Genomic DNA, 14182 nt, shown 5'->3' on the forward strand with positions numbered 1-14182 from the left:
GCAGGACCTCTAAACAAGGGTGTGTTGCACCACCTGAGCCAGAACTTAAAATGATCTGTTGCTCAGCCCCAAAGTGAGCAGGTACGTGTTTTCCAGCCCACCATGTTGTGTGGGTGCTGTTGAGCCTTACACAAACTCATAGCAGCAGTCTTGTAATGGTAAGAGAAATTAAATGCTCTTTGTTAATCCCTCTGATGGACAAGCAGATGAGCTTCAGACTCATGTGTGTGTTTTACTTCCCATCCCTGTGAGAACAGACATATTTTGGTTGTCCGTGCTCCTGGGGGTCTGACACCAGTGACAGCTGTCAAGCTGCTGTGTTGCTCCTTGTGAGAGATGTCGCCTGGCTGGAGATGGACCTTTGCTGTGGGGGATAACCGGGCTGACAACATCCAGGTGGTGGCTGTGCTTGAAAATAGAGTTGTATGGCCCAAACCCAAGCTATCTGGAGGCAGTTTCTGAGCCTGAGAGTTAGGATGCAGTGCTGGTGAGAGAAGACACTATCCAGTGGTTTCAGAGGGACAGTTGAGCTTCCAGGTCCCGTGCCAATGCCTGAGAGTTGTGGCTCAGCTGGTGACATGGAGGGATGCCATTAAATCATGTGGTGGTTTTGCAGGGGACAGGGATGTTGTCCTGGTTTCAGCCTGCCTGCTGACCTGCGCAAGGAAACAGGAGCACAACGGTGACTCTAATCCTGCCCTTCTGATACGCTACATTAGCCTGGCTGGGTTATCTGGGAAGGACTTGCTCCAGGACCCTTGCAGGGGTACAACCAGCTACAGACCTTGGGCTCCCCTTGGAGGTCCTGTTCCTAATGCTCCCATTGCCCGTCCCTCCAGGGAGAAGTGTACAGGATCGAGGCGTTAGTTGAGTCCTGGTGCAGATGCATGGGCACCCTGTGCAGTTCTTACAGCCATCCCGAGCTAGTCAGCTCAGCGGTATCCTGCCCCTTGGCTTGCTATAATGTCTGAAAATGCTCTGGAGCAAGCGAGGGGAAGGTCCTCCTGCTCCCCAGGATGCTCCAGGTTGTCGCTCTACTGCAGGCAATGGGAGAGGAGCTGGCAGGGGCAGGTCTGATGGAGAACAGAGGATTATTCCCTTTCCCTAACAAGTGAGCTGTGACAGACATCTCCGACAGACTCTATGCCGCCTCTACCTCAGCAGAGAGAAATGCAGAGCCAGCCAGCCTTTAGCAAGGCTTGGCCCGCAGAGCAGAGGGCAGGCTGTCAGGAATAGGTTGGGTTATGTATTACTGCCTTGTTTGTCAGCAGGGTTAATATCGGAGGCGGACGGCGGTGGGTCTGCCTGTGACCACACTGCACAGGGCTGCGTTAGGTGGCAACCTGTTGCCCATGTCCACATAACCTCCTGCACAGGAGTCACTCACTGATCATATGCTGATGGGAACGAATGGTCACCTGTGTCAGTTCTGAGCCTCTGCAAGAGGACGTTGTCACAAGGCAGAACAGATGGAACAAGCCATAACTGGGGAGGAAAACACCATGCAAAGAGAGGCAACGATGGGAGGGGCCACAGGGGCATTTCCCGAGCTACAGAGGATGTGGGTCTGGAACAAGAAACATACGTTTGTATTGTAAATATTAGAGCTACAGAGTTTTGCAAGTTGATGCCAGCTCCCCTCCATCACTCTTCCTGCTCACCACTCGCTGGCACAGCCCCAGGATAAACAAAAGAGGTGAAATACAGCGTTTTCTCCAAAGGGATCTGTTGTCCACCATGTGGAAGCTGTGCGAGGTGGGCTCAGCTGGGGCTGTCACAGGTCAATGTCTGAGCTCTCCCCTTTTCTGTAATGCGACTGCTTGGGGAGCAGTGCTGTGCATGGGAGAGGCCTGGGGAAAGATCAGAAAACATATCTTCGGGTTGTTCTCCATGGGGCTGGTTACTTTTTGCTATTGCTTGTGCCCATCTGAATATTGCTGTTCACCTTGAAATGCTCCATCTCCCCAAAATGCTTAGTCCTGTATGTGCTCTGCTGCCAAGTGTACCTGCCAGAATGGGGCATGGATGCTGCCCGCTACCTCTGAGCGTGCCCAGGGAGCACAATCTCCTGCCACCGGAGTGTAAACAAAGTGCAGAGACATACCCATCAGCTGTCTAGCAGACAAACCTCAGCTCTGGAGATGTAGGAAAAAACTTGGCCTGCTACCTGGTAAGAGAGCTCCTTCCAAATCTGCTCATCCCTGGTGGCTCCTGCAGGCCCTTGGCAGAGGTCCAGAGGCTGCCGTGCAAGTCTGAAATGCCTCGGGCATACCCTGGTTCTCTCGCCAACCCCCTGCATGCCCGGAAAGGCAGTGGTTGGGGCTGCACTGCCGAACAAGCGCTTGCAATCTTTGTACGCAGTTGTTGTGTCATTGTTTCACTTTTGGGGGCAGAACCGCGCCTGTCATGTCCTGCAGATTCAGGGATGAGTGTTCTTAGCTGTGACTGATGCTCTTGGCTCTCCCCCAGCGGGAGGTACTGCTCCCGTGTTTCCACTGCCACTCTCCTGTGCAGCCTCAGCCAGGTCTCTGGCGTTTGCCATCCACCCCAGATTTCCCACACTATGGCCTCAAGTCCTGTGGCCCGCATCCAAAGTACTTAGGATATTCCCTTTTCCCTTGTGAGCCGTGGGAATACACATTTTCCCAGTGGTGCTGCAAGAGGGCGAGAGGCAGGGTCCCACCTAACCCGTTGGAGGTAGCTGCCAGTGTGACACAGCAGTGTGACAGGGGACAAGGGCTGCTGTCTGTTTACCGTCTTTAAGAACAGCAAATCAAGCAGGCGCTGCCGGCTGAGCAGACAGCGAGGTGCTGCGAGGCCATGCTAGAGGACACATCTTGCTGCACTCTTGCGTTGTGGTCGCCCCCTCATCATGTGGCCTCACACAGCAGCCATGTCCCCCCCCCTTGCCTCCCCACATCACCATTGCATGTGGGGGATCTTCAGCCTTGGCAGAGAAGATGCTCGAGCAGACGTGAGTTTTTCAGGGCAATTCATCAAGCCACTGAGGTGGTTCTGGGAGCAAACACCTGGATGAAGCCCAGTCAGTTACATCTCCTGCTTCTCATTTTACTTGCAGCTCCCCAGCGGTGGTTGTGTCTGAATTCACAAAGCTGAAGGATGCATTTAAGCAAATCAAGCATGTGGCTCTGTTAGACTTCTTTTCCTTTCTTCTCTAGCATTTTAATTCAGCCTCTCTTGTCTATATCCCCAGCTTTTTAGATGCAGTAGAAACGAGCAGTTGCAGGAATCTAAGTAGATTGGATTTGCCTCTTTGCTGAAGCCGAAAATTCGCATTCCCAAATCAGAACCTTCCTGTAAGAATAAAAACAGGAATGGGTGTTGGTTTTAGTTCCCCAAGGTGCTCCCTTAGCTCTGAAGATACGTAAGGATGTGAATGCCAGAATTACCACACTTTTTCACAGCTGAATGCAGAATGCAAAGAAAGCAAACGGTCGCTAATTTGGTCCTCTTCTCTGTCAAACGGAGGTCACTACCTTCAGCAGTGTTAAGTTGTTGGGTCTGGAGTTTGGTGGGGGATTTTGGTGTTTGGGATCCCACATCACCCTCATTTTGAAAAGTATCTTTTAAAAAAAACAACAAAAACAACCCCACAGCAAATGTGTTCTCCACCAGTACAAGCCCAAGCATAAAAGCCAGAACTTCCTAGACTTAAACTTTGCTTCCTTGAGACCAGCACTGTTCGACCCAATAGCTCTGATCATTCCAGGCAGGGCAGCTCTTCACACAGAGCACAGGCCACTGCCCGGGGGTTCAACTGCTGCTTCCACGTGTGATTTCTTGGCCTCTGTGCCCTGGACCATCCTCACACAGTTGACGTGTCCAGCCGCCAACTGGGCAGTGGGTCCCAGGCTTTGCTATCAAACCGGGAGGGAAAACTGAGCTCAGACTGCAGGAACTGTCTGGATCTATCACTGCTGCTGTCAAGCCCTATTTCTTTTTTTTTTTTCCTCTCTCTTTTTTTTTTCCTCTTGGATGTTAAAATCGAAAATGAGATAGATTCAGCAGCCAGTGGCTGCAGCTAGGATTTGGCTTTGAATAACGCAGTCTCAATATCATTTCTTCAATTAGATGGCAGGATCCTTCTCCGTGTCTCTTGGGTGCAGTTATTTTAATAGCGAGGAGCTTGTCTTCACGAAGTGGGGCTGCGTTTCTACAGTCAGGGACGAGTGAGCCATCCCTGGTAGGACCGAAGCACTCATTCATCACCCATGACAGGTGCCGGAGAAGAGTCAAAAACAGCAAAGTCTGGAAAAGCTCATTGCTGTGCCCACAAAGAGATCCAGGTCCTGATTTCTGGGTCTTCCAGTGACTGACTTTAGACAAGTGCTGATCTCTTTACACTAGAGAGCGCCAGGTGTTGTTTCCCCTTTCGATATAAAGTGGTAATATTGTTCTTATTTGTTTCCCACCATAAACTCTTTATCCTATAAATACAGTTCAGCTGCACAGCTATGCATGTGCCACGTATGCCAGGCAGTTAATTCGTGTCACCAATACCATTTCCTATGTTCAAATCCAGAATCCATCACAAATGTGGATTTGCTGCTATGGCTAATCCATCACAAATGTGATGGATTCACACCCCCCCTCCCTCAAGTTCAGAGCTTTTTTTTGGCCTGAGACAGAGCATCTCTCAGATGCCCCCAAGAGGGGCTGCCCTGAGAGCTGGGTCTTCCTACGGTACACACAAGCACCTATCCCACTCACCCACTGGGAGTCGCAGGCTGTAATTAACACTCAGACTGATCATTTCAGGTGGCCGGGCACCACAATTATTTTTTCTCTTTTTTTAGGCTTTGCGCAGACACAACAGGAAGCGAATCTGGGGCTGTGAGACAGCAGCAGGGAGACAGTGGTGGGGTCGGGATTAGCTCCTTGGGGCCTCTGGGGTGCACACTCACGTGCAAGCACAGGTGCTCTCTCTTCACTTCCCTTGGCTGGAGACCACCGAATCTCCAGGTTTTAACCCTCTCTGGTGTTTCTTATTGGAGACCATGAGTGGAGCTTTTGGCTCTTTGTGGCCCCAGAGTCCAGCCTGGAAAATGCCTGAAAGCTCCATCCTCCAGCACAAAAGGAGTTGAGATTCCTCCTGCTGCATCTTCACCAGACTCCCACTGATTTGGGGTTTCTAAACCTCTTCCCTTCTGGCACCTGAGCAAGCGGGCATGAAGATGTCCTGCATGTGAAACACCCCCAGTCCCTCTCTGCTTGCCCGTTCCCAGGGGACAATCACATCGCGGCTCAGCTCATACACACATCCAGCCCTTGCAGCCTCCCATGCGGCAGCAAGTCCTGGGGTCACCCGGTCGCTTCGCAGCCCTTCTGAGCAGCTCTGGATCTGCCTTGGTCCCAGGAGAGCAGAGCTGTCAGTGCTGCAGGTGAGGGTCGCCAATGCTATGGATAATAGTATTCATGCTTTTTTTGCTGCTATGGCTAATACCTCACCTGATATGTTTCAGGACTTCATTTGCCTTTTTTATGACTGTCACGCTAGCAGCTGATAGCCCAGAACTAATGCACCTGGGACCTCCTGCCACTACCAGCAGCAAAGTAGCAGAAACTGCTGAATTCCAACATTGTGAAATTAAATTCTGTTGCATTTCCACTCCCCTGGTCCAGGACAAAGCTTTAGTTTCCCTGTTCGGTGTTTCAATCTCTCCCTGCCATGGCAGCCTTTCTCAATGCTTTGTCCATCATCAGTATCTTTCTATTTTTATGTCAATTCATTCCCGAAGCCAATCTTAGAGATATTTTACTAGAAATCTGCCTCTGCCCATTATTTCCCATTTAAATGCCGCCTGCTTTCCAGTTGCTTGTGTACCTTACAGTTCACCTTTTAAACTTCATCTTCTCTGTTTGCAGTACTTATTTCTTGTGGTATGTCATATCTCATGCATTACGTATATCTGGGTAAAGATCTACCACATAGAATTGATCTACAGAAAAGGCTTATTTTATTGACAGATGAGGTTGCATGGATATAAGCTGCGCTTAGTAAATGCCGTGTTGATTTTATTCCCCTGTTCAGTCGCACCCACATCTTTTAATTGTTTTCTTTCCTTCAGACTGTTTTCTAAAGCCTTGGAAATGCTGATGTCAGCCTAGCAGGCTTGTCGCTGCCTGAATCCTGTCTTCTAGCCAAACTCTTCAATTCAGGCGCTGGATTTGCTGTTGTGGTTGCAGAGAACCTCCCTCCGTAATTAAGAGTCTCTGCAGCCAAAACAGCAAATTCTTTCACTGGTGCTTCCAGAAGTCTGGGATGGGCATGATCTAGTCTTTCCCTCACCTCACACGTCTGGCTGTCTTCGCAATCAGCTAGTACACCTAAATATTCACAGCTTTAAAATCTATTCCCTTTTCCAAAGAGAGCTGGCAAGTCATTGAAACCCGAGATCCTGCTGCGGTATTGATGTCACACCGCTGCAGGAGAATAGCTTTGGTTTTGATGGGACAGCACTAAAATCTGGGCTGTAGGGGGGAAAGGAGGGAGGGAGCGCGTTGCCTTTTTGAGCTCTGAAGGAAAGACTGGAAGCACTTGTAGCACAGGAGATTCCAAAACGTGCCTGAGCTCCCTTTCAGGCTCATCTCATTCAGTGATTTCTGGTCAATGTTACTGCCGTAGCATGGGGTTTTCGGTCTCTTGCTCTAAATCACTCCTATTCTCTTGCCTCATCCTTTGAAGATGCAGCAAAGGACAAATGTGGTATTTCCTTCTGCCCGTCTCAATGACAAACATTTTGTCCGTGGATCACGGACATACACTGTCCTTGATACTTGTTATCCAAATGGTGATGCAGCAGTTGCCAAGGGTTGATGTTTTCTCCCCTTTAGAAACTTGATATACCTTGGCTAAGTGACGTCCCTGCTTTCGGATGCAATTGCGGCAATGCTAAATTTCCGAGGATTACCACTGCATGTGGTGGAATCTGGGAACCTCAGTAATGAGCTATAAAGTCAGGAGGAAAGCCAGGATGAAAAGATCTTGGCAGCTCCCCCATGATGGAAGATCCTGCTGTACTCAGTGCCATGGTGCCAAAACACAGCACGAACCATTAATTTATTCTGATGATACTCCCTCCTCAACACTGTCATATATTTCAGTATTCCTTGGCCTTCTCAAACTTCTTGGAGTCCCAGGAGCATCCCAGGGATGGGTAAGCCAACATACACGGGATGGGGTGATTGATTCACTCTCAGCATGAACAAGTGGAAGAAGAGGGATGTGTAAATGCCATTGCCCATGTGCCCTCTTCTTCCCTCCACCTCCTCACAGTCCAGGCTGTATCCCAGATCGATGGAAGAAACAGGCACAGATCGAGAATCGAGCCTTTTCCCGGCTCCCCTTCCATGTTTGGTTTCCTCTCCAGCTGTGCAGTTCAGCCAGCTGTGGAGGCCCTTGAGCTCAGCCTTTCTAAGGTGGGCCATTGCCTGCCTGGGTAGGTGGTGAAGGCAAGGACAGGATGGGGACAGCAATTAGGGGACAGGGTGGGGAGAGACCCCAGGATGGGAGCACGCTGTGGAATTGCATGATGAGGTGGTTGGGATGGAGCAGCCGGGGAGGTGGGGTTTTGTGTTCAAATTAGGGATGAGCTGTGTTCCTAGAGCTGCATGATGAGGACCCAGGGTCTGGCGACAGGGGGGAGGACTGGGAGAGGAGTGCATCAGCAGAGACATTGCAGGTGCTGGGGCTGAGGCATGGTGAACAGGGGATGGCCACAACTTGGGGTCATGGGGCAGAGCTGTGTTAGGTGGCAAAGCCTGGTCTTAGCGGGGGCTCGACTCTGTTAAATCACTGTCTACAGCCTCCCGCTGGCTCAGGCAGGATGCTGCAGCCCTGGCATGCCTACCGCTGTGACGGCCAATGTTGCTTTACTGGGCGATCCCAGATGTTTTGGGGATGCTTTGGGCACAGGTGGCCCGGACTTGTCTCCGTTCGAGCGCACACTGCCGGCCGCAGGCATTTGCAGCCGCTCTGACCCCAGCCCTGAAGAGGATGGACGCTTTGGTCCCACGGGGCACAGGGATCAGCTGCTGCCCTCCACATGCACCGGTGCCGGCATGGTGCTGTGCGGAGCCGCACACAGTTGCAGCTGCTGCATCTCCCCCTCTGCCGCAGGGTTTAACACTGTCTTCAAAAGTCATCCTCATGGCCCAGCCAGGAGCCCGTTTGCTTTTCTCCTCGGGACGCCACATGTACCACGAGCAGACGGTTTCTAATGGGGGAGACTTCCTGCAGTCGGAGCCTTGTAAAAACCTGCCATTGGGCCAGACATTTGCTCTGAAGGGTTTGGCGAGCGCCCTGGGCAGGAGATGGTGTCATCGCTTTGGAGAGCAAAAGCTGGCAAGATGCAGTGAGTGTGGAGCGCTGGCATCTTCCCCCTGCCAGCGCAGTGCTCCCGGGCTCCTCCAGCCGCACGGGAGCAGCCTGGCAGCTTTTTTTCCTTTTTTTTTTTTCTCTTCCCCTGTTTTTCTGGAACCCTGTACAGCATGAGCACAGTGGGGATCCCAGGGGGTTTGCTGCTAGCCGGAGAAGACGCCTTGTTCTCTGCCAGATCTTGCGCTGGGGAAAGGCTGGAGGAAATCCATTTTGCAACGTTTCTGCTGGGGCTGTTGGCAAGATTCATGCGAGGTGCAGCAGTCCCGGGCCAGGCTTGTTCCCCTGCCTCAGCAGCACTGAAGGGCACAGCCCAGAGCAGTCAGAGCACAGATCTGACCTGCCCGACCTCTGCTCGCTCCCCGCTTTACTGCAGATTTGCTTTTTGTTCACCCTAAAGAGCCTCCTGCCGAGCCAGCCCAGGCCATGACCTGACCCTGCCACCGGGTGCTGAAGCCTTTCCCTGGGACGGCTTTTCCACGCTCCCCTGTGCAGTGCCGGCACAAGCAATTTGCATTTCTAGCAGCTTCAGGTCAGCCTGAACCACCCGGGGTTTGCTTATGTCCCTCGTAAGAAAGGTTCTGGTGGCTACACGTGTTAATCTCGAAAACAAATGCCTCCGCATTGCTTTTACTAAATATAGGACAAGTGTCTGCTGTGGTGCAGGACACTTGCAGACAGCCCACAGCAGGGTCACGCTCTTAAATCGAACAGGAGTTTATCGGCCCCGTCCAGGAAAGGACTGGAGTTTAATGCTCTCTGCTTGCAGATTCGAGCTGCAGTGAGTCGAGTTTTCAAGGTCGATTTCATTCCCTGTCATTTGCGGAGGGCTGAGCCTGGAAATGTGAAATGGGGCTCCTCTGGGACAAGCATCTCAGCTCAGCGCTGTGTACGTTGGATCCTCCGCTTATCTCTCGTTAGCACAGATGCCGTTTCACCCTCCTGTGGAGTAACTGATACAGGGGATGGAGGAAGAAACCGTACCTTCTCGTTGAGTCACATCTCGATCAATCCAGTGCTGCAGGAAGTGTCATTTCCCACAAACGCACAAGTGTACATGCACTGCTGATGAAATCTTGTGAGGTCAGGCAGTCATTTCCCCCTAATTACAGCTCCAGGAATGAATAATGTTTAGCTTAGACCCTGGTGACTTTGTGCTATGGACCAGTTTTCATTTAAGCAAAATACAAGCACATGAAAATGAAGATGGGATTTGGATTTTTCCTTCTGGTTGTTTTGGTTAAAAAGATGCCATCTGGGGCTTGTATAACAAATTTGTTTTTGTTTGGTGATGGTCAGTGAACGAAAAGATCCAGAGCCCCAAATTGTCGTGCAAAAAGCCTCTGTATTAGAAACCTTCATGTTGCCAGAAATGGTTTGAGAGAGATGCTTTTCCCTCCATCACGTATGTCCCTCTGAGATTTTAGAAGGTCCCTGTAGGAGCAGGAACTTGGAGGACTGGAAGAACCTCCCAGGCCACAATCTCCCGAACAACGTGTCCTATCATCCCCTTCAGAAAAAACATCATCTTCCGTTTTAAAACTCACAGTGTGATTTTTTCCGTGGAAGCCAGCTCCAGGGCTGCACAGCCCCCATGGTTAAAACCTTCTTCTCATATGAAAACTGTCGTGGCATCCTCTGCCAACGGAGAGGGTCAGATAGAAGAAGCAGAGGGTGGGTGAGAGGTGGGACAGCTGCTTGGAGGTGTCACTGCAAGCAAGAGCCTGCACCCCTGTCATGGCTGGCTCCATGCATTAGATTTGGGATATCCAGGCGAAGTGGTTCTGCCCACGCTGTGCTGGAAACAGGTCCCTGGGGCTGAGGGATGGCAGCTGAAGCAGATGCTTCATAGCCTGGAAGGTGGTTGCATCCCTACATGATTTATGAGCATGAGAACTTGAGCATCTGTCACCGACTAAGTGTCCGGCACTGCATTCATGGCTGGCCAGATCCAGCCTCAGGTTTGGCGCTGCTGCAAATAGACCTCCAAAATGAAACCAGCCGATCTGCATGGCAGGAGAGGGGCGAGTACTGCTTGGGTGGCTGTCTTCAGCTTCAAACACTCAAGGAGATGTTGCTGGTTTAGAAGGGAAGAAAAAAATAAATAGCAAATAAGAACTTGAAACAACTTCTCAGTCAGACAGAGCATCTGACCAATTTGTCTATTAATGACTGTGTCTCTGAGCCTGGAAATGCAAACTCTGAGCCTGTGGGGACTCAGCATTGAGCTGCCGGTGTTGGATCTGCCCCTTATCACTGCCAAGCACAAATGCTATCTCGCCCCTCAAGGGGCCGGCAATGCTGGTCAGAGTCCTGTCACCTCCTGGGTCATTCCCTCGCCAATGCAGCCTGCACACAGTGGCATTTCCCAAATGCACATGGATCAAACTGTTCCCAGTTGCTCTTGAAATTGTAACAAGCCATTATCTTTATTTATGGTCTCTTATTTGTTTAAAGGTTAGGTCTGGACCTTTTGAACCCAAACTGCAGGTTTTGTTAAAAAATAAGAGGGAGGGACAAGCATTGCTTGAGTATCTTCTCTCGGAGCCAAACAGATTTGTCTCTTCTTGGGGGACATTGCCTCATCCCATTATCATGGAGATTGGGCATCTCCAGAGAGGGGGAGGGAAGCAGCCCCTCCCAACCTCTCTGATTTTTCTTGCTCCTTTTCCAGTTGCAGAAGATGGGGTTATGAGATCCACCTGGCAGGGGAAGTCCGGTCGCAGCCCACTCCAGGCCCTATACGAGAGTGACCAGGTAAGGGCACAGGGAGAGGAAGATAGGGTGAAGAGGGAGTGGGGCGCTGGGGGTTGACCCCTTCTTCCACCCCGCTGGTGTGCGGGCCACTGCGCTGTCTCCAACCACCCCCAAGGTCCCCGCACCTGAACCTCTGGCCGTGTGCAAAAGAAAAGACCACACCACCCTGGGGAGTAATTGTTGATAAAAAACTGCTTATGGCCCTTGCTGGTACTTGGGCAAATGGTTTCATTAGCGGTGGGCTGAGCCATAGCTGGGCAAACCCAGGAGATTTCACTATCATCTGAGGACTTCAAAGCCAACTCTGGGCCATCATAGCAGGGCAAGAGCATCATTGCTGCACTTTCTGAGCTAATAATCGGTAGATGCTTCTGTGTTGGGTGCTATACACACACACACACACACACACACACACATATATATGTACATGCATATGTGGACCCAGCCACGAGGGGTTTATAATCCTGGGACATCTCAGTCTTCTCCATCACCCTGAGCTGTGCCAGCTACACCTGCTGAGACAAGGGCAGCCAGGCACAGTCTGGGCAGGGAAACACTCCCCTCCAGGTGGGCTTAGTGGGTCCCTGTCCGTGCAAGGGTCTGCTGCAGGACAAGCAATGGTCGCTGCTTGAGGCAGGGGGCACTCACTCTCACCGGTCCCCAGTGCATGGAGCCCAACTGACATTGGTGACCCGGCACCAGGGAAGGTGTCTCACTTGCCCTTTAGCAGCTCAATGGGAGGGTTTGTGGTTGAAGCTGCAAAGGGTGCGTTTGTTTCCTTCTACTGCATTTCCCCCCTGGGCGGGCAGTTTCCCCCCATGCGGCCAGACTTGTCTTTGCAGAGGGATCCTCGTCCACAACTTCCCTGCAGGAAACCACCCTCCAACCGGTGCGACGGACTGGGCCATGGCCACGTGCCCCAGCCACCAAATGTGCTCTGCATCTCTGCACATCCACAGGGCAGTCAACTTCTGCAGCCCCCAAGAAGCAGAGGGCAACGCTGGTGGTCCCTGCAGCTGGCTGCCATCCCTGCTGCCTCCCCACTGCCCATCGGCAGTGCCCGCTGCAGCCAGAGCCAGATCTCTTTTCCATACGCAACACTGTGTTACTGTCTAGGTTGATGCTTTTATGTCTATAAGGAGATGAATAACGTTTGCTCTGGGAAAAATGGCAGATGTGAACTTCCTTGGCCACGATGCCGGCAAACCCTAATGCTGCTGGAATGTCGTGGTGTTATTTCCTTAGAAGTGATACTTAATTTCTCTGGCTTTTAAAGAAAAGGAAATGAAGGGAGCAATTTTGCTCTGAAATAACTGCAAGACATGCACTTATTCCAGTGGACAGCTGTTGAAAAGTAGTCACATTTATTTGTTGCCATGCCTGCAGACAGTGTCTGTCTGTCTATCTCCCTGGTCCAATAGTTTTGAATGATGTAAGTGCAGGGAAAAACACCTGCAAAAAAAATCACATTATTAAAATGCCTCTTTTTTTTTTGAGCAGTTGCAAAAAGGGTTTCCAATTTTAAAAGGTGATGGGGAGCCTCCAAACAAATTTCTGCTGAAATGTTTGATTGTGTCGCAAGGAGGTGTACCATGAGAATGCCTCTTCAGCTATGATTATCACTTCCCTAGGTGCTGTATCTTCTTCACATCCAAGTAGCCAACAATGTCAAAGTCCTCTCTTGGTGGCAGTTAGAGACTATTGACCTGCATTTCCTCTATCTGAGTATTTTCCCTTATCATCTCCCTCTTGGAAGGAGCAGGGAGGGGATGCTTTCTCCTGCCCCTGCCTCAGGTTACTGTCCATGCAGGTTCCTGGAGAAAGTGGTCGCTAAGGTGACCTGGACAAGGTTATTTCTTTTGTGGAAATGAGATCCAAAAGGGTATGAGTGTGGTTCATCCCTTGCAGGAGGAGCTTTTTGCCCAGAGGTTAGTGCCCCTCTGAAGGTGACGGGTCTGCTGGATCATCCACAGGATGGGCAGTTTGTCTCAGGATCCTAACTCCTGGCAGGAGCTTTACAAAGCCCCATCTCCACAATGCTGCCTCTCCCAGGCTCTAATGCCTCCCAAAAACCCTTATGGGCCCCCAGAGAGAGGTGAGGGTGCACCTGAAGCTTGGCAAAGGGTGTCCTTTGGCAAGCATAAGTGATGACAGCTGTCAGCAGCAAGGATGAAGAGACCCACGAGGTGGCTTGCCCTTGCCCTTCACCTTGAGGTTGTCACGTCTCTGCAGGCTGCAGAGATATTTGCCATGGCGCCCTGTGACGCCGACGGGACTGTCTTCACAACCCCAAAGTGGAAGTCACGGTCGCCTTGCGGCATGGGGGTCATTGCATTGCATTATAGCAACAGCTCCGTGGGGTCAGAGCTGCCTCGGGTTAGCAAATGGGCGGTGAAGCCGTTAGCGGTCGTGGCCTGGACAAGGCTGTTGGAGGTTCCCAGCAATGGCCTCGGGGTTGAACACGAAACCTCCCAACCCTCGTGAGCAAAATGAAGAAGGAGTGGGCAGGAGGAGGAGGGGACCTTCCCCTTCTGAGTTCCTGGAAATGGTTTCCTTCCCCAGGTTTTAATGACATTTTGGGATTTCTGATGAAAAACCATGACAGGAAAGGTCACATCCGCAAATCTGGAGGGGTGGCTCAGCTGGGGCAGGGGTCGGGGGGCTCTGGACTCCTGGGAAGCCAGTGCAGCGGCTGCCAGGCCTTGACACAAGGATCAAAAGGGATAAAGAAAAAGGACCTCCCTGTGGACCAGAGCTGAGGCATTGGACTGGCCTGTGTGGAAAAAGTCCCTCAGGAGAAGAAACCCAAAACCCTTGGGAAGGGCCACCCCAACACCTCCAGCAGCGCCTCGCTCCTCTCCATCATGCCCTGCCACCCCACCTCTCCTCCAGCTCCCCGTCTGCTCGCCAGGGTTCGACCGTCAGCGTTAAAGACCATTTTCCTCCACCCATCTCCCTTTGCCCGTCCTTGGCAGCACACCCGTGCCATTTTCATAGTACATGCCCGCACTCGCGTGCCACGTTTCT

The 14182-nt window shown here is 51.5% G+C and overlaps 1 protein-coding gene across 2 annotated transcripts in view; it reads left to right on the plus strand.

Moving 5' to 3' along the window:
• Nucleotides 1–14182, plus strand: part of CHST13 (carbohydrate (chondroitin 4) sulfotransferase 13) — a 55282-nt gene that overhangs the window by 39292 nt on the left and 1808 nt on the right. For both annotated transcript variants that reach the window (XM_009329921.1, XM_009329922.1), the window contains one exon: nt 11073–11155. In XM_009329921.1, coding sequence (XP_009328196.1) covers nt 11090–11155 — 66 coding nt within the window. In that variant the 5' untranslated portion in view covers nt 11073–11089. The remainder of the gene's footprint in view (nt 1–11072; nt 11156–14182) is intronic.

Source organism: Pygoscelis adeliae, unplaced genomic scaffold (assembly GCF_000699105.1).
Source record: "Pygoscelis adeliae isolate BGI_AS28 unplaced genomic scaffold, ASM69910v1 Scaffold208, whole genome shotgun sequence".
Lineage (NCBI taxonomy): Eukaryota > Metazoa > Chordata > Aves > Sphenisciformes > Spheniscidae > Pygoscelis > Pygoscelis adeliae.